At 48.5% G+C, this 22635-nt stretch overlaps 7 protein-coding genes across 7 annotated transcripts; 4 read left to right on the top strand and 3 right to left on the bottom strand.

The window, feature by feature from the left end:
• Positions 1–108: 108 nt before the first annotated feature.
• On the top strand, positions 109–4057 carry ABOM_002468 (putative intracellular protein transport protein (UsoA); the record flags this gene model as incomplete). Its single annotated transcript, XM_022529598.1, has 7 exons — positions 109–384; positions 442–492; positions 544–739; positions 817–1280; positions 1337–2020; positions 2101–3912; positions 3968–4057. 7 exons carry the CDS (start codon positions 109–111, stop codon positions 4055–4057), a joined length of 3573 nt encoding a protein of 1190 aa, XP_022392314.1.
• A 352-nt stretch (positions 4058–4409) lies between these two features.
• ABOM_002467 (isoleucine--tRNA ligase ILS1) lies at positions 4410–7757 on the top strand (the record flags this gene model as incomplete). The annotated part of the gene is made up of 2 exons (XM_022529597.1): positions 4410–4838; positions 4953–7757. 2 exons carry the CDS (start codon positions 4410–4412, stop codon positions 7755–7757), a joined length of 3234 nt encoding a protein of 1077 aa, XP_022392315.1.
• A 274-nt stretch (positions 7758–8031) lies between these two features.
• Positions 8032–8321, bottom strand: ABOM_002466 (uncharacterized protein; the record flags this gene model as incomplete). Its single annotated transcript, XM_022529596.1, has 3 exons — positions 8032–8052; positions 8109–8204; positions 8256–8321. 3 exons carry the CDS (start codon positions 8319–8321, stop codon positions 8032–8034), a joined length of 183 nt encoding a protein of 60 aa, XP_022392291.1.
• Positions 8322–8684: 363 nt separating this feature from the next.
• On the top strand, positions 8685–12009 carry ABOM_002465 (Sfi1 family protein; the record flags this gene model as incomplete). The annotated part of the gene is made up of 2 exons (XM_022529595.1): positions 8685–8748; positions 8816–12009. 2 exons carry the CDS (start codon positions 8685–8687, stop codon positions 12007–12009), a joined length of 3258 nt encoding a protein of 1085 aa, XP_022392316.1.
• A 607-nt stretch (positions 12010–12616) lies between these two features.
• Positions 12617–17044, top strand: ABOM_002464 (WD repeat protein; the record flags this gene model as incomplete). The annotated part of the gene is made up of 7 exons (XM_022529594.1): positions 12617–12697; positions 12789–12977; positions 13077–15347; positions 15389–15847; positions 15904–16150; positions 16209–16459; positions 16538–17044. 7 exons carry the CDS (start codon positions 12617–12619, stop codon positions 17042–17044), a joined length of 4005 nt encoding a protein of 1334 aa, XP_022392317.1.
• Positions 17045–17415: 371 nt separating this feature from the next.
• ABOM_002463 (uncharacterized protein) lies at positions 17416–18086 on the bottom strand (the record flags this gene model as incomplete). The annotated part of the gene is made up of 3 exons (XM_022529593.1): positions 17416–17482; positions 17543–17991; positions 18072–18086. 3 exons carry the CDS (start codon positions 18084–18086, stop codon positions 17416–17418), a joined length of 531 nt encoding a protein of 176 aa, XP_022392318.1.
• Positions 18087–18999: 913 nt separating this feature from the next.
• Positions 19000–19717, bottom strand: ABOM_002462 (uncharacterized protein; the record flags this gene model as incomplete). The annotated part of the gene is made up of 2 exons (XM_022529592.1): positions 19000–19632; positions 19703–19717. The coding sequence occupies 2 exons, from the start codon at positions 19715–19717 to the stop codon at positions 19000–19002; spliced, it is 648 nt and encodes a 215-aa protein (XP_022392319.1).
• Positions 19718–22635: the final 2918 nt, after the last annotated feature.

Genomic DNA, 22635 nt, shown 5'->3' with positions numbered 1-22635 from the left:
GTGAACAAACCCCCACAGTCGGAGGGTTTATTTCTCAGTCGTTCAATGCCTAACGTCTGGTATACCCGCAGCTGGCGGTAATAATGATATTACAAGCTATCGATAACGATGTTTCGAATTCTTGAATCCCAGGCGCCGGCCAAACAAACGGCAACGGATACAATCAACACTCTCAGCAGTAGACTTCAAAGTGCGACACTATTGGAAGACCGACGTGCAGCAATTCAAGGCCTGAGAAGCTTCGCGAAAATATATCCTGCTTCTGTTGCATCTGGTGCGCTGCGACCATTGATTAGCTGTCTCAGAAATGATCGAGAGGATGTAGATACGGTCAAGGTGGTCTTGGAGGCCCTGTTGATGTTATTTTCCCCCGATGAGAGTAGCGTTAGTTATCCTTGCTACCGTGTGTATCAATTGCGTACACTGATGGATATTACTTAGCCCGAAGCATCTGATGAAATAGCTCTCTGGCTATCCGATGAATTTACTCAGGTGTGTCACCCCATTATCCACCAGTTACTTCTGTTGCTAACGGAGCGAAAGCGACAAGACAATATAACAGCTCTTCTTGACCTTCTTGATACTCGCGACTTTTACTCCCGCCTATACTCTTTGCAATTGATATTTCAAATTTCTAGTGCGCGGCCAGAGAGGACGCAGGAGTGCATTCTAACAGCTCCGTTGGGCATTCCAAGGCTAGTCAGTGCCCTGGGTGACGCTCGAGAGCCGGTTCGCAATGGTACGCTAAAGATAGAATCTGTGAAATCGTTATGCAACTATTACGGTCCCTCTTGTTAACAACCCTCTTGTCTCTAGAAGCATTACTGCTCCTCATTGCCTTAACACCTGCCTCGGAGGAGTTGCAAAAGCTTGTTGCCTTTGAAAATGCGTTCGACCTTCTATTTGTCCTAATTGAAAAAGAAGGCTCTTTGTCGCACGGGTCAGAAGTCGTCGAAGACTGCCTCTCTTTACTCGCGAACCTTCTGAGGCTTAATATATCCAATCAGTCCTATTTTCGGGAGACGGGATGTGTCAAGCGACTGGCAAAGCTCCTTGCTGATGCCAACCATGAGCAGGAATCAGATGAACCCACTCCACAATGGACCCTTGCCCAACGAGACAAGAACATCTGGGGTCTTCTGGTTATCATTCAGCTATTCCTAGTTCGGGGTGGGATCAACACTCCTGCCAATCAAATGGCCTTCTGGCACAGTGGCGTTATGGAACAAGTCTTGAGCACAGCCTTCAGTCAGAGGTTTAGTGTCAATGTTACGTCCAAGGTTTGTCTATGGACTATTATACCCATGATTTTGCTGGGTGGTGCTGACTTATCTAGGCACTGGCAACATGTGCCGATTTGATTCGCGGGAACGAGCCATTACAAGAGAGATTTGGGGATGTTGAGGTCTTCTGGGGTGCACAACCTACAGAAGGTGCTTCTAATGGAGACCTGGCAAATAAAGGACTTCAACGAATCAATGTAATTGAAGCATTACTCAAGTTGAGCCTTGAGCCTGCTACACTACAGCTTCTCGATGCGCGCCTAGCTGCCTGTGAATGTGTCAAGGCCTTCTTCGCGAATCATGCCGGCATCCGCGTCCATGTTCTACGCAGAGCCATCGATGGTCATTTGAGTGGACAAGATGAAATCCCAAATATCTTGACCGCTCTGCTTATCCCACCAGAATCTCGTGGGAATGCTGACCCATATCAGACTTGGATGGCTTCTGTTCTGATGTTCCACCTACTCTTTGAGAACGCCGAGGCGAAAGCAATAGCTATGGGGGTTACTGAAGGCGATGCTGAGAGCGGGGAGGAAGTAATAACTTGCATTCAGTCAATAGTAGGCAACTTGCTTACCGGCATGCAACGAGGTGACGACGAAAGAATCTCCGTTGGATACCTTATGCTACTCTGTGGTTGGCTTTTTGAAGAACCTGATGCCGTCAATGATTTCCTAGGAGAAGGCAGCAGCATTCAAAGCTTATTGCAAGAAATCAAACATCGCTATGTTTCTAACGTGCTCGTTTCTGGCCTATGCACTATTTTATTAGGTGTCGTATATGAATTCTCCTCGAAGGATTCGCTATCCCTCGCAAGACTTTGCACCAATTACTGACCGAACAAATGGGCAGAGAGCAATATATTGATAAGATAACAAGATTCAGAGAATCACCTATAGTCCGGGACTTTGAAGTCTTACCACAAACGGTCGGTGGGCAGTACGAGGGTGGGCTACCCGAGATATTCTTCGACAAGACATTCGTCGACTTCCTCAAAGATAACTTCGGCCGTATGATTCGTGCCATCGATCGTGAACCAGGTTTAGAGATATCAGTCATTACGAACGGCGTTGAGAGAGGAGTCTCGCGTGAACTGGTCGATTCTCTGAAAGCTGAACTCGAAGAAAGGAGCCAAGCAGTGCAGAAACTGGAGTCGGATCTAGCCACCCTGCACCGTAGACTTGAACAAGAGCAGCTCGAATACAGGAAATCCCGAGAAACGAGTGCCATGGAAATGGCTAAGATACAGCAAATCAACGAGTCGCTTCAGAAACATCATGCGCAAGAACTAGCAGCGCTGGAGGAGCAACACCAACATGCGAAAAATGAACTTGTGAAGCAGTATGGCGAGCAGCTCAGGTCCATCGACCATCAGCTGAAAGAGACTTCCTCCGAATACGAGAGGAAGAGCTACAAAGCTAAACAGCACCATGAAGCTGAGTTGGCCGATCTACAGAAGAAGATCCAATCGCTGGAAGCGGAGCTTGGAAGGGTCAGAGAACAGCATACCGGAGAGGTTGCTGATCTGAAAGCTACTATCCAAGCCTTGAGATCCAGTGCTGGCAAGGCTGAGGAAGATCATGCAGCAGAAGTTTCAAACCTGCACAGCACTGTTCAAAAGCTCGACTCCGAGGCCAGCCAGAGCCAGAAACAACATGCTGCTGAGGTATATAACCTCAACCAATCTATCCATAGCCTACAGTCAGAGGTCAAGACTCTCAAGCAACAAAGCGAGAGCAACCTTGCTGAACATAAAACTACAAACGAGAGATTACAAAAGGAACTGGAAACGGCCAAAGAAAAAGCTATGCAAGATATCCAGGCTGTACATGACGACTATACCTCCAAGTGTGCTGCTCTAGAAAAGCGAGCTGAAGAGGCGGAGCGAAAAATTGAGCAGAGTGAGTCAGCTGAGCGTAAATCCACGCAAGAGCTGCAAGAGGCACGAGGAACGTTAAAGAAAGTCCAGTCCGAAGTCAAAGAAAAAGAAGCAGCAGCTCGCAAATCGGCAAAGTCTGAAGCGGAAGGGTTACGGAAAGAGTTGGAGCAAGTCAAGTCAGAAGCTAAAAAAGCAGAAGACGCAGCTCTCAAATCGGCAAAGTCCGAAATAGAAGGCTTACGGAAAGAGTTGGAGCAAGCTAGGTCAGAAGCTAAAAAAGCAGAAGACGCAGCTCTCAAATCGGCAAAGTCCGAAGCAGAAGGGCTACGGAAAGAGCTGGAGAAGATTAAGTCAGAAGCCAAGAAAACAGAAGATACAACTCGCAAGTCAAGCAAGTCGACAAAATCCGAAGCAGAAGGATTGCGAAAAGAGCTAGAGAAGGCCAAGTCGGAAGTGAAGGATAAAGAAGCAGCTCGCAAATCAACCCAAACAGAAATCGCAAAGTTGCAAAAAGAGTTGGAGAAGGTCAAGTTAGAAGCCAAGGACCAGGCCGAAGAAGCTCGCAAGGCAAAGGAGAACGAATCAGCTGCGCAGAAATTCGCCCAAGAGATTGATGAGTTGCAGAAAGAGCTGGAAAAGATGAAATCAGAGGCTAAAGACAAAGAAGAAGCCCGCAAGTCAGCTCAATCTGAACTAGAGGACCTCCTGATTGTATTCGGAGACTTGGAGGCTAAGAGGAACGAAGACAAGGTGAGTCACTCAATTGTAACACCAAAGGGTGGCAATCAACTTATACTTTCTCTAGAAACGCCTGAAAGATCTTGGCCAGGAAGTGTCCGAAGCCGAGGAAGATGACGATGATGACGAGGAGGAAGATGAAGACGATGAGGAATAAATGAACGAAAAGACATGACATGGCATGTTTCCCATGGCTATATATGCCGTAATCTCTGTTTTATGCCGTTGAATTAGAGATGGTCAAGGTCAAGCACTATCAAGGAATGTTGTAGAAGCCATGATGTACTGTACATACATAGAAGGGCAATTGCCTTAGGTACCTACTACTATCCATTTTTCTTGCCTTAGGAGTCAGCGGCAGGGCGCACTGCAAATTGAGTGAAGGGCTTGGCAAAATTTCGGCTCCGCGGGGTTGACTCATTCATTTCTGCATCTTTTTATTTTACCCCGCGGCCATCCCTCCTTTGGAAAACTCGCACCCACACGTCAAGACAGAACGTTCGCCCGTCATGTCGATTGACTTCCCTAAGGAGGAGGAACTTACCCTTAAGCGGTGGAGGGAGATCAACGCCTTCCAGAGGCAAGTCGAGCTCTCTCGTGGCCGCGAACCGTACACTTTCTACGATGGTCCGCCGTTCGCGACCGGTCTTCCTCACTATGGCCATCTGCTGGCTTCCACTATTAAAGATATCATCCCCAGATACTGGTCTATGAAGGGCCATTATGTTGAGAGACGATTCGGCTGGGATACACACGGTGTCCCCATCGAATATGAAATCGACAAGAAGTTGGGCATGTCGGGCTTAGAAGCTGTCGAGAAGCTTGGAATTGAAAAGTACAACGAGGAGTGCCGAGCCATTGTTATGAGATACGCATCTGAATGGAGAGAAACTATTGAGAGACTTGGCCGGTGGATCGATTTTGACAATGACTACAAGGTAGAATCCCAACCGATGCCCTGTTTTGGCTTTTCCAAGGAGCGGGAAAAAACGTCCTCTTGTGGGCCATTTACATTCGGGATTGCTGACGATTTATTGCAATGATCTATACAGACCATGAACACATCCTTCATGGAGTCCGTATGGTGGGTTTTCAAGCAACTCTTCGATAAGGACCTAGTCTACAGAGGCTACCGCGTTATGCCTTACTCCACTGCTCTCAACACCCCCCTCAGTAACTTCGAAGCACAACAAAACTACAAGGACGTGCAAGATCCTGCAGTCGTGGTAACATTCCCTCTAGTGGAAGACCCTGAGACGTGCCTGCTCGCGTGGACCACCACTCCTTGGACACTGCCGATGAATACTGGTCTTGCAGTTAATCCTACCTTTGAATATATCAAGATTCTTGATGAAGCCTCGGGCAAACATTACATTCTCCTTGAGTCCTTGCTTCGGACGCTCTATAAAGATCCCAAGAAGGCCAAATTCAAGATTGTCGATCGATTTAAGGGTTCCGCCATGAAGGACTGGAAATATACGCCTTTGTTTGATTACTTCTATGAAGAATTCAAAGACCACGGCTTCCGCGTGTTGAACGCCGAATATGTTACGGCTGAGGATGGTACTGGTGTTGTTCACCAGGCCCCTGCCTTTGGTGAGGACGATTACAGGGTTGGCATGGAAGGCGGCGTTATTAGCGAAACGCGCTTGCCACCTAATCCGGTCGACGAGACGGGATGCTATACGGGCGAGATCCGCGACTTTGTGGGTCAACATGTCAAAGCTGCCGACAAGCCTATCATCAAGTACCTTAAGGGAACTGGCCGTTTGATTGTTGATAGTCAGATCACTCACAGTTATCCATTCTGCTGGCGCTCCGACACTCCTCTGATCTATAGAGCTGTGCCCGCCTGGTTTGTCAAGATCCCCTGTATCATTCCTCAGATGCTTGAGGGCATTGAGGGCTCCCACTGGGTGCCCTCATTTGTGAAGGAGAAGCGATTCTCCAGCTGGATTCAGAATGCTCGCGACTGGAACATTTCTAGAAACCGATTCTGGGGTACTCCTTTGCCCTTGTGGGTCAGCGACGACTTCAAAGAGATTGTCGCTGTTGGCAGTGCTGAAGAGCTCAAGGAACTCAGTGGCTACCAGGGCGAACTCACTGATCTCCACCGCGATAAAGTGGACAAGATCACCATCCCCAGCAAGCAAGGCAAGGGTGTTCTCCGCCGTGTGAGCGAGGTGTTCGACTGCTGGTTCGAGTCAGGCAGCATGCCGTACGCTTCTCAGCATTACCCATTTGAGAACAAGGAGCAGTTTGAGCAGAGCTTCCCCGGTGACTTCATTGCCGAAGGATTGGACCAGACTCGTGGCTGGTTCTATACCCTGACTGTTTTGGGTACCCATCTCTTTGGCAAATTGCCCTTCAAGAACTGTGTCGTAAACGGTATCGTCCTTGCTGAAGACGGAAAGAAGATGTCTAAGAGATTGAAGAATTACCCAGATCCTTCTCTTATCATGAACAGATACGGCTCTGACGCTCTCCGTCTGTATCTGATTAACTCCCCCGTTGTACGCGCGGAGCCACTCAGATTCAAGGAAGCCGGTGTCAAGGAGATTGTCGCCAAGGTTCTCCTTCCTCTTTGGAACAGCTACAAATTTTTCGAGGGTCAGGTGGCTCTTCTTAAGAAGTCCCAGGGTGTTGACTACGTCTTTGATCCTGAGGCAGAAGCCACCAACACCAATGTCATGGACCGCTGGATTTTGGCAAGCTGCCAGAGTCTTCTCAAGTTTGTGAATGAGGAGATGGCAGGATACCGTTTGTACACAGTTGTTCCCCGCTTGCTCGGACTGATTGACAACACTACCAACTGGTACATCAGATTTAACCGGAGGCGTTTGAAGGGTGAAAACGGCGTTGATGACACTTTGCACGCCCTCAACACCCTCTTTGAAGTCCTCTATACATTGGTCAGAGGACTTGCTCCTTTCACACCGTTCCTTACCGATACCATCTATCAGAAGCTCCTTCCCCACATCCCAGAGGCTCTCCGTAGTGAAGATAGCCGCAGTGTTCACTTCCTTCCATTCCCCGAGGTGCGTGAGGAGCTGTTCGATGAAGTGGTTGAGAGGCGTGTAGCCCGGATGCAAAAGGTTATCGAAATGGCCCGTGTATCCCGTGAGCGTCGCACCCTTGGCTTGAAGACCCCTTTGAAGACGCTTGTCGTTATCCACCAAGATCCGCAATTCCTTGAGGACGTGAAGTCCTTGCAAAGCTACATTCTCGAGGAGCTGAACGTTGTCGAGCTCATCCTGTCATCTGACGAGGAGAAGTATAATGTCCAGTATAGCGTGACTGCTGATTGGCCGACCCTCGGAAAGAAGCTGAAGAAGGATGCTCAAAAGGTCAAGAAGTCTTTGCCTTCTCTCACCAGCAATGATGTGAAGAAGTTTGTCTCAGACAAGAAAATACTTGTGGATGGTATTGAGCTTATTGAAGGAGACCTTGTCGTAAGACGGGGTGTCAAGGAAGATGCATCATCCGAGGGTATGGAGCCCAACGCCGATGACGACGTGTTGACCATCTTGGATGCGAACCTGTACCCGGAGCTGGCGCATCAAGGACTGGGTCGAGAAATCATTAACCGACTACAGCGTCTTCGTAAGAAGGCCGGCTTAGTGCCGACTGATGATGTCAAGATGGAATACGCAATTCTCTCGGATCCTGAGAATGTCGGTCTGGGTGAAGCCTTCCAGACGCAAGCCCAGGCCATTGAGAAGGTTGTGCGCAGACCTCTTGAGCAGTTCGAGCTTGTTGATGGCAAGGTTCCCAGTGGAGATGAGGAACGCATGATCATGGAGGAGGAACAAGAAGTCCAGAAAGCAACTTTCATGCTGAGGTTGCTCAAACTCTAGACATTCGAGTAACTAGATGTGTCATGCCAGTGCTTAGATCTTGTTCGTTGATAGCTTATATGTTTGTGTTTCCGCGAGTGCGTTAAACGATAGCATTGTCTATAAAATTACATTTTATACATGGATCTGCCTTCGAGATAGTAGGCCGTATTTTACCCCAAGAGTAAAATAACAATAAAGAAGTCTAAAAAAGAGAAAGAAAAAAAAAGGAAGAGGTCTGCGCTCAATGCATGCACCTGAGATTTAACATCGTAATTTGTCTCACCGTCTTCCTTCAAAGCTTCTTCGACGCTGCCTATCAGCAACTCCAGATTAATATTCGACTCTCGGAAATTCGATCTTACACCTTACCAGGAAGCAGTCCTTGAGCTTCATGAACTCTTTAGCACACATGTCTTTGTGGACCGAATTGTAGTCAGCAACAACGCACTTGCCATATGCCGCTGCCTGAGAAACGGTCAGCTAGTGTCATGGCAGGACCATAGGGCAGGTGTATACCTCTGCAGAGCATTTTGACGTGGCTTTTGCAAATTTCTCAATGGGCCTGGTTCTTGTTGATGGCATTTTCTCTTTGATTTTGCTATTATTTGCCTTTGCCTGGTCTGAAGTGATTGATTTGATGCAATGCAGAGGGAATATGAGATTACATAATCACATCACATGACTGCTACATTCCATGTTGGGTTCCGCGCGACAAGCAAAACAATTGTCGGAGGTTGGGGACGAAGCCTAGTTTCAGCCGTCCAATCGCTTCAGCGAACGGCTTCGCTTTTGTTCCTCCTTTACCGTCTCTTATTTTTGGCTGGCAGGCTTGAGGCCCCGTGGGTTCTTATTTCACGTCCAACCCTGTGCCTCGCAATGGTTGATTTCGTTTCCCGCCTCCATGACCTTTCTGCGAAAAACGCGCCCTAGGTCGCGGACAGTTCGATGCCTCCCGTACCCCCTCAGCGTAGACACTTGTCCTATGAAGACCCGTCGCTTTCAGACGAAGGTGCGTAATGGGTGATCCCATGGAAGCTTCATCCGAACTTGCTTAATAACCGGTTCCTGTATGTTAGATGTCGGCCTTCTCTATCAAGTTATCACCCGCGCTGAGCGAGACTCAGAGGTGGAGCGCCTTCCATACAGAGTGCTATTCAGAGCGTACGATGAAGTCATCGCAGAACATGGCGTGGATCCAGACCCACGCTATGCCTGCTTGCGCTTCTTACTCAAGATGGGGAGCAAGAATATCTTAGGCGATTCCCTCTTTGAGAAATTCGAGAACCTACTTGAACGGATGGGAATAGTCATTGAATTTGGTGAAGACGAAGATGAAGGCAATGACACTTATGCGGACAGTGTGCCTTCAACAGATGGCCGGCTCAAAGCGAAGGTCGATCGCGACACCACTTATAGAGAAAGCACTACACAGCCCACCCCAAGGAGGCGAGCATCGTTCAATTCCATGTATGATGTTGGTGATGACCCTACGCAAAGGAGTTTCGCCAATCGCCCAAGTTCGCGCTCTTCCTTGTCCCGCCTGCCAATGGACAAACCCGAATTCTCTAGTACCAAGCCGTCACCAAAGCGCGCACTCTCGAAGCAGGCTGATTCAACTGACAGAGCTCAGCTGATTGCACAGTTTCTAGATGTTGGACGCCGCCTTATGAATAAAATGGATCTTTTGGATAAAGATACGGATAGGCGAAATACCGAAGATCATGTCTCTAATGGAGTGCATGCTAGGTCTGCTGTTGATCGAGATCGCTCAAAGAGGATAGCCAAAGCCTCCCGGTCGCGTACACGACACTCATTAAGCTCAGAAGGCTCTGATGGAGATACAGAGAGTTCATCCGTATCGGCTGAAGGTGACGACTCTGTAGAGAAGCCCGAAGTTCCGCCGGAATTGCTGTATAGACCATCGCTCTCCGATTTGCTACGCGATGCGTCAACATTTAACATGTATCGTCAACGTGCTATTAACCGGCGGCTACTTACACAATGGTTGAAGAAAGCCATCCAAACTCGACAAAGCCATCAGCATATGGAAGTGGTTGCCATCAATCGCGACAGAGGCACGCTTCTTCGTCAAGCTTTCGAGACATGGCATTCAATCATTAAAACACAACGGCGAGCAGCACAAACCGACCGCTTTTTTAAACATCTAGAGGAGCGCGCTTCCCGGGCCCGCGATCTCTACCTCGTGACTAAAGCTTTTACCCACTGGGCGCAGGTCGCTTCGGAAGAAGTAGCAAGAACTTCTGCAGCGCGAAAACATGTTTTAAGTGTTAAATACTTCAACGCCTGGCGCGAAATAACAGCTGTTAACGAGTTGAAAGCCCAGAGATTCGCATTACGGCGACCATTCAATATCTGGAAGAGGAAGGTCGATCATATAAGGGAGTCGGAGAAAGAGGTGACTGTTGCCTATGACAAGAAACTATTACACGGCATGTATTGGAGATGGTTCTGGTCTTTCTGCGAACGGCGTGCTCCCCAATGGTATGACTACTGCCTCAAGAGGCGGTCGTTGTTGTATTGGCTGCGGAAGTTCCGAACAAACAGAGAGCGCAATCATGAGATAGAAGTCAAGAGCAAACATCTGGCTCTTAGTTCAGCGTGGCAAGTGTGGTCCCGAAGGTCTAAAGCGATCGCTGCTGGCAAACAGGAGGTAGCAATCAAGCAGCGTCAACACCTTCTACATAAAACTCTTGGAGAATGGAAAATCCAATCCCATCTTGCCCCTGCCGCTTCTCGTGTGTCTGGCATGGTTGATCGACGAATCCTCCAAACCGCATATGTTCAGTGGATAAAGCGGATCCGAATGCTGCAGCACGCAAGAGAAATGAACCGTCTGAGAATCCTACGTAACTCGTGGACAACTTGGAATGACCTGCTTCGCTGTCAGGCCCTCAGTGCGCGGATTGAAGAACGGCTGAAAATCGAAACGATGTATAAATGGATATTGGCGGAGAGATTCTCTCTTATGCAGCGGATTCGAGATCAACGGATCACGCGCGAGGTGTTCTCCAGATTTGTAACCAATGTCCGTCGAACCTACACTCGTCTACTTGACCATGCCGAAGTACACGAAGATCGCCGGAATGAAGAGCTGTTAAAGGCCAAGCTAATCTGTTGGCGCAATCAGTTCGCGCTTCAGCGTCACCGAGAATTCGTTGCCTTTGAATTCTATGCACCACGACTGCTTCAAGAGTCGCTGATAGCCTGGCGATCGAAATCACAGCACGCGGTCAAACTCGAAGGATGGGCTAGCAATGCGCAGTTCTACTTTACGGCTACGAAGACACTGAAAAAGTGGCATGCAGCAACATTGGAGTCCTCTAAGCGGCGCCGCCAAGCAGCTTATGCGACGACACGAAGAAAGATCAAGATGAACCTTGCTGCGAACGCTCTGGAAAACTGGCGCGCGAGGGCCCATGATGTATTCGATATGGATCAACAGGCCTTGCAATTTAGCCGAAGAAAATCACTGAGCATTGTGGCTGAACTCCTGCAACGATGGCATGACCAAACTGCAAAGCGAACTCAAGATAATCATGAAGCTGAAGTCTACCATTCGCGAAGAGTCGCTTACGACCAGTTGATACGATTAGCAGAGGCCTTATTGGAATGCCACCGTCTAAATCAGCAAGCAGATAGTATGTATCGCGTACATATCTTGGGGCAGGCAAACGTTTGCCTGCGCAGGCTTAGTCTCCGTGTCTTCCAAATCAGAAGCACCAATGAGACAGCGGAGGCCATGAAAGAGAGGAATTTGAGACGGCATTCAAGAAGTATGTTCCGCCACTGGTTGGAGAAGTTGAGAATGAACCTTGAGGCTCGGGATTCTTCGAGGCCTCTCGTTACCCCTGCACGAAACTTCGACGGCCCAGCTGGGAACCTTAGAACAAATCGATCTGTATTCGACCCTTGGTATCAAACCGAGACACCTTTCAAATCCAACGACTTTATTGCGGATACCCAGAATGTCTCGACAACTCCATTGACCACCCCTAACTACCTGACCTCGCCATCCAAGCGGGCCGTACGGGCAAGGGCACTCGCACAGGTCTCTACGACTCCTGCGACACCATTATACACGCCGTTCGCCAGTCGACTTTTGCGTGCAGGAGCTACGGCACCAAGATCTGGCTCCCACCCACGGACCCGCAACGGTCGGGGCAGTTCTCTGGGCACGAGCGTTCGGTTCGTGGACCAGGAGCCAGAATCACCTACGGACGCTAGAAGGTCCGCCAACCGACGAATCTAGAATCCAGAAATCTAGGGCAACGATCTTGGATGTACAGTGTCTTCTCGCTTATTTTGTTCTCCGTTTCCATGTTGGCGCTGCTTGGTATTAGGCTGGAGCTTTTTTCTTTGTTTTTTGATACCCCACATTGCAAGACATGGATGGCGCGTAGTTTATAGGAGCTTGTTTGAGTTGTTGGAAGGTGGCTTTCTAGATTCTGGCACTGGTTTTCGTGTTGACCACTGCGAGTATATAGTTCTTTGCAGCCTTGACTCGCTGTACAACGGAAAGATACATACCACGTTCTGGGTTGCAGTAGTAGTATAGTATCCGATGTATCCATATAAAGGACGTCACTGTCCACATGGCTCAGTCACACGGCGGCAAGTGGAGCGGTGGGCGGAACACCAACGTAATTTATTTAGTCCTCAATTAACTCGACCACTTTAGACTTCCCCGAGCTCCAGCTTACCTCCGTTATTCTATTTACGCAAAAGGCCCTCGACATTCTTCCCTGCGCCTTTTGATGTTTCTGAGGCCCGTCTCGAACATCTGGCTCTCTGTTCCTAGCAATGGTGTAATTCTATCCTGAGCGCAACGAGCGACACTCAACAAACTACCCGCCTCTATGCGAGCGGTACTGCCAGGGAGGCCCCGAGCGAAGCTCCAGTCTTTCAGCACTGCGCTGTGGGATGGTCTCCGTGTCGTTGTAAGGAAAACTACGATTCAGTCCTCGAATTAAATTTTGCGCGAAGATTAGGCTCTGCTAACGTTTGATCCGTTGCGTTTGTTCGCTACAGGTTTACATCTCCGGCCATGCGCTGGTTATCCTCGGCGGTCCCCACACGCTCCTACAAACCATCTACGTCGACGATGCCGAATCCCTAGAAGCCGTGACAATTGATGAAGCCTCTGGCAAAATTGCTGTGTGCGGTGGTCCGGATGTTTTTATCTACCAGCCGTACGGCATCAAGCATGAAACATTAAAGGTCCGTTACCATGAGGATGGCTTAAAGAGGATAGATATTCACAGCCCGGCTGCGGTTTTTGGACGCGCAAGAGCGAATGCTGATGGATTGTCGGTATAGTGGTCTCTTGTCCAGACTTTCCGTTACGAGAACGACGATGAGACGGTCCGGACTCTGTCATGGGGCTCCCCCGAGGAGCTGCTCCTAGGGAATTCCCACCTTACACTGTGGTTTCTGAACGATGTGCCGCGTCCGGTGTGGAAGCAGAAACTCGCGAACCCTGTCAAGTTTGCACAGTTCTCTCCCGACTCGACTTTGGTAATTACGACGGGATATTACGACCGCCTAGTCAAAGTATGGCGACGGCTGTCGTTTGGCGCGGACGATGTTCGGTTCGAGGTGTCATACCTTCCGCATCCAGCAATCGTGACGGGCGTCCACTGGCGTAAGCCATTTCATAAGGAGCAATCTATCGATAATGTCCTCTACACCCTATGCGCCGACAGCAAGATCAGGGTCTGGGCAATGATGGAACATCATTCACCAACCGTGCTACAACTATGGACACAAATTGACATGGGCGCTTCTGTCCAACCAAGACATACAGCGGATCAGAGGGATCTGTCTCGACGATATGGTTTTGTCATTGATAGCAGAGACTTCTGTGTGGCTACCGAACGGGCAGTGCAGAGGTCTGGAGGGAACAAGGGAAACCACGCTTTAGAGCATATAATCGAAGTCGCCAACAAAAGCCCTGAAATCTGCGTTGTGATAGATGGCCAAGGTCACATGTCGGCGTGGGCGCTCGAGGATGTCGGCTCTAAATCCAAGTCTGACCTGAACGCCTTCAACATCCTCCATGTAGAAGGCCTGAATTTCTCGTTCATGCAGGGGCTGTCTACGGATGAAGACTATGCTCAAATATGTGCATTTCAAAGTACACAGTTAGGTGATTCGCTTTCCATTCTTGTGCACCATTTCGATGGCCGTATCGAATGGTATGATTCACAAATTGATACATTATTCGATCCGAGCCCTCGCAAGGACCGGATTGCCCTGAAAGCATCCTGGACAGGGCACAATGGTCCAGTTAAAAAGATTGTCCGCAATGCGATCGGCGATACTCTTGTTTCACGCACAGATGATAACAAGGCAATGATTTGGAAGCAGAAACGAAGGAATAGCGCGTCGATGCTTATCCGCAAAAGCTCCCTATACTCAGATGAACACATTCATCGCACATGTGTGGTTGAGAATGGAGATTTCCTCGTCAATCTCCATCATAATGGAATCTCAGTCTGGGATCTGCGCTCTTTTCATGCTAAGAAAATTGCTGCGTCGACCTTCCAATCATCAAGCAAACCACTTTGTGTTCTCCCAATCCCTACGACGGAAAAAGGAATGGTATATATAGCAACTATCGGGGCTGATAGGAACGGAATAGCTTGGGAGATCCGGCTGCCAACTGCAACAAAGCAAGCGGATGGGGCACATAATTCTCAATGCTGCTTACAGAAATTCTGCACTTTCAATCTGGGAATTGAGGAGGATATGTCATACATCTTGCCTGTTGACCCAGCAGGCCCTAAAGCTGAAATGTCTGGATTCTTCGATATATTTTCTCCCGACATAGCGTTATCGTATACCCGGACTGGTATTGTCCATACCTGGGCTGCTAAGGTCGATAGAGAGAAGAGTCGGGTAGAATGGCTATTGACATCAACAGTTGAAACGGGAATTGCAAACCCATCTCTTGCCAGTGGAAGCTCCATCAGAAAAGCAGCTCTTGTGGACGAGGACCGTAGCCACTTAACAATCTGGGACACAAATGGTGCGCAATTGGAGTATGAGGAGCACTTTGGCCAGAAAGATATCATCCGTGACTTGGACTGGACTTCCACGCCAGACATGCAATCCATTCTTGCGGTTGGGTTTCCCCACAAAGTCATCCTGCTATCGCAGCTTCGTTATGACTACCTTGATGCTCGACCTTCCTGGACCCAAGTCAGGGAGATCTGGATTCGGGACCTTACACCTCATCCTATTGGAGATTCCTGTTGGCTTAACAATGGTCACCTTGTGATCGGAGCGGGAAACCAACTTTTTGTGTACGACAATGAAATCGACGCCAACGATCGTCTAGTTTCACAGCTTCGTATTCCATCGCGTCGCCAAGGTTTTGTAGACCTATTCGAGGTTGTCAGTCGGTTGAATGGCCCGTTGCCTGTGTTCCACCCCCAATTCTTGGCTCAGTGTATCCTCAGTGGCAGGAGTAATTTGGCGCACTCTATTTTGATAAGGTTGCACCGGAAGCTCAAGTTCTACACTGAAGGTGACGACCTTGATGGTTTCTTGGACATGCCCCTGGAGGATTTCTATTTGGAACATGATGTGAGTTTGCTAATTTAGTATTGTAGTACCTAGTCGTGCAGCTAACACGTTTCAAGACCTCTCAGAAAGCGTCGTCCAAGGAACTGCATTCCGCGTACGAAGACCTCTCGCTGGAAGATGAATCATCTGTTATGGATGAGAAAACCGCTGTTGGGCTCAATGAAAATTTAGCTAAGATTGCTTTACCACAACTTTCTAGTCAAGAACAATTCCGCCTGGTTGATACTATCGAATGTGTTGCCACTGTCGAAAAGCATCGGCGCTCAATGGATGACAACGCTGCCCGCTATCTGCTGTTTTTCCGGCAACATATGCTGCGAAGAACACAAGGCGTCGCGAACAAAGATACAGTCTCCTGGAGAGAGATCGTCTGGGCTTTTCATAGCGGTAGCCAAGATATCCTTTTGGACCTTGTGTCGAGGCAGTTCGGCGGTAAGATGGTATGGAAGGCCGCCAGGGAGAGCGGCTTGTTCATGTGGTCGTCGAATACCACAACTATTGTAAGTATATTATGACTCATTTCCTGCCCCTAGGGCTCTGTGTTGACCAATGCTAGCGAGCTCAACTGGAAGTGGTTGCCCGGAATGAGTATACTAAAACAGAAGAGAAGAACCCAATTGACTGTTCGCTGTACTACCTTGCTCTTGGGAAGAAGAGCATTCTCCAGGGCCTCTGGCGCATGGCTCAATGGAATCGTGAGCAAGCTGCGACTCAACGTTTACTTGCAAATAACTTCCTAGAGCCTCGTTGGAAAACAACCGCTTTGAAAAATGCATACGCGCTGCTTGGGAAGCGCAGATTTGGTGAGTTTTGATCATAGAGAAGTTCTGCGTCCGTTTGATACGCTAACAGCTCCTTCAGAGTATGCGGCGGCCTTCTTCCTTCTTGCAGATCACTTGCACGATGCTGCTATGGTCTGTATCAATCAGGTCGGTGATCTCCAGCTCGCGATTGCAATTGTACGCGCCTACGAAGGGGATGATGGGCCAGTGTTAAAGGAAATCCTGGAAGAGAGGGTCTTACCCGAAGCTGCCTCTGACGGAAACCGATGGATGGCTTCTTGGGCATTCTGGATGTTGGGCCGTCGTGATATGGCTGTTCGCTCGCTCATTGTAAGTTGGCCGATCAACCAGGCACCGTTCCCCTGGTGTTCTTCCTGGTCCCTATGCTGATGATTTTGGTATCTTTAGTCTCCAGTTGAAACACTTATTCCTTCCACACCTGCCTCTCCGGGAAGCCCCGGCATGATCCCACTACATGCCAAATCGTACCTATCGAACGACCCTGCTTTAGTAGTCTTATACAAACAGCTTCGCGAGAAAACATTGCAGACCTTGAAGGGTGCATCTAAAGTCTCTGGTCCAGCTGAATGGGGCTTCGTCATCCGCAACGCGCGCCTCTATGATCGAATGGGTTGCGACCTTCTCGCGCTGAACCTGGTGCGCCAGTGGGAGTTCTTGGCCGAGCCTCCACCTGCCAAGGCAGTGAAGGAAGTATCATTTGACCTGCAGCAAAATGGCGTTGATTACAGGAAAATGCTTCGACGACGAAGCAGTCTTGTGGTAGCAGACATGCCAATGAAAACTGGCCTGCCACCATCTTCGAAGGCACCCGATGCGCTGAAGAAACCACAACCACCCCCGACCATGTTCTATGAGCCTGACTCGAATTCGCTACTTGATAGCTTCGGGTTTTAGTAAAATTCAATTTTCTGTGCTTTGCAGCAATCGGGCGTTGTCGGTAAGTCTTGTGTATTGTTTTTCGTTATTAGCCAACTTTTCGTGTCGATTTTGGTGTTACATGTGTTTCCTCAGTGGGATGTATTGTATACTATGACTACCAATGCTCAATGGTTCTTGAGGATTTCCAAGTGAATGTAATTGTCGCATATCAATCGTGATCATTTATTCAATATCGCCAACCAACGAAACAGCGAAGAGATCCGGATCTCAAATATACACATATCAAAAGGCTGCTTCCCAACACACGAGATGACCAAGTCTCTGATAAAGAGACAGACAGAGCTACCACAACTAACTATTATCAGGGCGGCATAAGTCGTGCCCGATTATTTTTCCAATATCTTCTTCCACATACTGCTGTGGGACACACCAGTCGCACTGTAGGGCTTGGTGCTATTGTGATTTCCAGTACTATTAGCACCCCCTGTATAATTTGAAAGTCTCCCATGGTACCAAGAAGCTATGCCATGAGGAACCGGCTTCATCTTCTCACACTCTAACTTGACCCAAACCTGAGTGAACGTGGCAAAGTTCCGCTCTTCACACTCACTGAGTGCTTTCCCATGTCCGATCTCCTTCTGTATAAGTGGCGGTTCGGTACAGCCTGGCAATTCGTGCACAGCAATAGTACATTGGTCTAGGCTGTCCTGCCAGAAGAGCTCTGCGTCAATAGAGACGTGATCTACCTCCATGGTGTATCGAAGAGGAACCGGAACTTCCTGGCATTTCCCGGCGACCACGTCGACGGCTGTTGTGAATTCTTCGTGCAAGCTGAGATTGGGATCATCTGGGTAAGAGGTGTGGTCGTCGGCTGGGCACTGGGGAGAGAAGTTGGCCCATACTCGGGCGGCGCTGAGAGCTGAGGCCGCCGGCGAGTGGGCAAGAGTTAGGAGAGGGAGGAGCTATATGCCTGTTAGCTTCTTTGAGCCCAATGTATGCTTTGCTCAGAAGACATAGAGTGAAGGTCGTTGTTCCCACGTACATTTGTCCAATGCATGTTGAGGAACTACTACTTCTTAGTAACAAAACTTAGTATATACAAACACCGACAACAGGATATGCGCCAGCGCTGACAAAAGAAAACACAGCCAGATCTGAGTCGGCATTCCAACTTCTGGCCTGTCTGGCCGTTATATATCACATTCCCATAACTACGGACCCAGTTTCCCGAAATACTCCCCGAGGGCAGGAAGATCCATATCTACTTTCGGGTGTCGTGCCCCCAATCGCGAGGTGAAAGTAGGCTCCATACCTGGTACGTGAGGAATTATACTATGCCTACTAGAGATATGTGAGCCACCAAGCGTTTAATTGCCATGGGAAAAAGCATCCGGCGCCTCGCATTCCTGTCGTGAGTGGCTTGGCTCCTCGCAATGGAAACCAAGCATTCCAATCGTTTCATTCCACATTAACGGCGCCTCTGTCGGGCTGGCAACTTGGTATGACACGTATGTGCTTGTCTCATGCTTATTCGACTGGTTGATTTGCTGTGGGCACAATTGACCCAGGTGAATTATATGCCTGAATCGACATACGGTGCTGCGGATGTGGGAGGACATTTAAGAAATGTGGCGGATTGGCTGATTACTTTGGCAGGATATCCAGCCACGCACGCTAGACACGATACGCAAGATATGTCCAGGTGTAGTTTTGCCAGGCAGGCAACTCCATGTGCTATGTGGGATAGATCCCGACAGGTTTCTCAGTTTGGGCTTAACTCCACTCATACAGCGTGATTGGCAAGTGAATTGCGTTGTTTCAGTGAACATAGAAGGGCATTTGAGAGAGAAGATAGTATTAGGTATTAAGAAACAAAAGGCTGTTCGTGAAAGTGATATAGTGATACATCATCCAGGATCCTCCATCCACCGATGAAAGTATCCAATACTTTTTCCCCAACTCACAACCGCTTACAAGCCCAGTTTCTTAAGCCAAGGGTTACCTTGAGCGGCAGGCTGCTCGGCTTGACGGTGGGGCTTCTCAGCCTCGCCCTTCTCTTCCCCCTTGTCGCCTTCCTCGTCCTCTCCCGACCACTCTGCCTCAGTTACTCCCTCGTTGTCTCTTTCTCCCCCCTTGTTTCCCTCTCCATGTGCCCCATGGTTTCCTTCATCGTGGTGGCCTGAATCGTCATCGCAAATCAGCTGAAACGAAGCGTAGTCCTCAAAGCCGTACTCAGGAAGACAAGGGCTGGTGGTTTGGAGCTCTCCACGGTGGAAGGGCACAACCCAGTCCGGCCTGCCAGCGCATAATTTATTCGCGTAGACCCCCAGACCGCGGCACCTCTCGAAGCTCTTCTTGTTGAGCGCGGTTACCGTAAAGGAGTAAGTATCGGCTTCGTCATGGTCAGGCAGCTTGATCGAAGGGCAGGACTCTTCCGTCGGGAAGACCTTGTCGGGCATGCCGTTGAGGGTCTCGTGCTCCTCAAGGTGCTTTCCTGGTTGCCTTCCAACATGGCAATCCTCATGGCCATGGACCTCGACTTGGACTACGTTTGAGCCGGCGCCATAGACAGCTGGGGCCAGAGCGATCGAGGCAGCTAGGAGCTTTATTGCGTTTTATTAGCGATCACACCATCTAAAACCGTCAATATATATATATATATATGGTACATACCGTGGAGAAGTGCATTGTGTGTTTTGCTTGTGAATGTAATGGAATTCGAAGTCGAAGGTGGTTATCTCTCTGTTACACTCGATGTGTCTTTCAACGATCGTGCTGAACAGGATGAATATTGCCAGAGATGGTTGAGGATTTATTTATGTTCTCCAGCGACGCGCCGACTGCCCATAATCATGGCAGCCTCCATTTTTCTTGACTTGTCCGTTCTCCCAAGGAATGAAGGAGCTGAACCTATTACCCTGGATATACATTGACACCTTGTCTGGGCATCTACAGGAATGTGTTCTGAATAGTCGATCCTTGATTGAACTGGAAATATCTTCCCCTGGTACCTGTGGATCATTAACCTTTGCTTGACACAACGGGCCTGGCTGTCATTCCGCATCGACAAACTCAAGCAAGGATCGTGCTGTCTCCATGCAAGGGCACGCGTCCCGAGCCTCCGTCGAACCCCCCCGTCAAAATAAACAACCCCTATACTTGGTTAATCGTAAACAAGGGTGTCTGGCGTTGCTCCAAGTCAATTGCTCCTTTAGTAGTGAGACTAGTATCCGAAGTGGAGTGCAGAAGGAATGCACTATATACCCTACAATGCCTCCACAGCTTCTCTAGTTTACCCCAAATTTATTCTCTCACCAGCCTCCTTCTAAAAGCATATTGTCCAAGCTGCTTCGGAACATGACTCACTTGAGGCAGGGGGGTTTTAACCCTTTGGTTTTAAAATACTCCTACAATGTCTGAGATACGCTGTCTGGGGCCAACTCCCTGAGTCACACAGACCAACCGTATAATCAAGGCCGTAACCAATTCCATACACATTAATTGAAATACTGGTAGCGCGGCTAATATCTCTGGCGGCGTCTTTTCCAGCCATCGCCACCAACTGCAAAGAAGCACCTTTGCCGGTGAGTTGAAAGCATTTTGTGGCGAGTAGCAACATCCAGCTAGGCATGGGGGACTCAAGGGGGAAGTCGTCTTCCGGGATACGTTGTGACCTGAGGTTCGACGATCCATAGCCTACTATTGATCTATGCGCAGATAATGCATCAAGGGCCATGCACATCCAACCCTTAGGATAGGATCCAAAAGAGTGTTCTATTCAGTAGCGCGTTGTTCGGTTTTAAGATTTACTCAACCTAGGAAGTACGTTTCTGCTGGTTCAGTCAACTATTTATAAGCCATACACACACATCTGGAAGAGAGGGCAAAAACCCTATATTGGGTTATTTCTGATGAAAATATAGAATAAGCGACGGAGGGTCGAGGGTCAAGGATAAGCGGCTTGTCGATCTTCCTTTTTGCTTTATATATATATATATATATATACATATATTTCTTTTACAATACCTCGGTCACGTCCTATTATTGAAAACGCCTTAGCTTAAGCCCGAATATAGCATCGGTCTCGGGTATAGTTTTAGAATCGACCCTATACCACCCTGACTACTAACACTAGACCTGGAGGTACTCTGACCAACCCTACTTTCGAGGGTTAAGAGTCTGGACGGAGTAGAGATAGCGAAAGAGACTGCAGTTCGGCACTGTCCTTTGGAGTATATCAGTCAAGAATAGCACGTATTCGATCCCTATTTTTCTCAGTAGGCGTAGATTTCTCTTTGTGTTGCCGAGGGGACTTCCTCTGCTTGTTTTATGCGAATGATTCTTTCTTCAATGTAGATTGATTATCGAGTGACTATGTTTCTTTTATATCTTTCTGGCCTGGTCAGGCACCATGATCCTAGAGGCATTAAAAGAAGGGCGACATGCGGCCAACTCAGGACCCCATCCATAGAACAATTATAGAGCCCAATCTGGACCGAGGAACATGAACGACGAGATTGAAAGGGTAACTAGGGGTAGACAGGTTGAAAGACAGGCCACTTGATGAATAAAATAATACGACAACTACTAAATCACCATCCTTATCAGATTCTGTTTGAAGGCAAGTATCCAGGCGCACACCTTATCTCAGCTAAACTAACATTATATACTCAGATATCAATACGATAAATCCTCAGACGTCGTAAGGTTACGAACAGGGATTCAATATTCAATTCATAAAGTACATCGCCTATGTATTTTCCTGCTATTATGATTTCCACCGAGCGATGTATGTGCCGTAATATTCGACGCGGTGCTGGCGTCACCCATCAGCAATGACACCTGCCAGGCAGTCAACCCTCGCTACCGGTCTTCTCCTGGGCACATATACCCATATTCTCCCCACCAACCGTCTCGTCACACGGCGTCATATGTAGGCAGTCGCACACTGAAAATAACTGAAAAAGTCAGCCGAAGCTGAGCATCATCATAGTACTTCTCATCATTGGCCATGGCCTCAGATTGAAACACGTATTTGGAATCACTTGCCTTGATGATGATACAATGGTCAATAGACCAGACTGAGAGACACTGAAAAAGTCAGCCGAAACTGAGCATCATCATAGTGCTTCTCATCATTGGCCATAGCCTCAGATTGAAACACGGGTTAGAATCACTTGCCTTGATGATGATTATGGATCCATGCTCAACAGCATAAACTCCACTGAAAGGCACCCACCTCTCTGACCAGAGTTGACGATCATAACAGAAGTATCAGTGCGCTAAGTTCGTACGATAGGTCTCCAAAATAGTGGATAACAATACACGAGGATCGATCTGATATTCTGCAGAAAGAGCATATACTTCACAAAAGAAAGAGAGCGTCGTGAGAGGGGTTGAGAAACGAGTCGAGGTTTCGGCGGACAGGAAGATTCTAGCTTCTAAAGAAGAGCAATCACAGCAGCAACAGTCACAGAATCAGGGGCAGGAACGGAGGACTACCTCTTACTATACCGCGTAGATTGGATATGAGAAGCCACGGTGGAGGTATATTACAGCACTTGATAGCTCCTTCCTTACAGTTACTACATACCTTGACCTTCCAG

The sequence above is a fragment of the Aspergillus bombycis genome (genome assembly GCF_001792695.1).
Source record: "Aspergillus bombycis strain NRRL26010 chromosome Unknown contig00015, whole genome shotgun sequence".
Classification (NCBI taxonomy): Eukaryota; Fungi; Ascomycota; class Eurotiomycetes; order Eurotiales; family Aspergillaceae; genus Aspergillus; species Aspergillus bombycis.
Note: the sequence above shows the minus strand (reverse complement) of the source record. Positions and strands in the feature narration are given on the sequence as shown.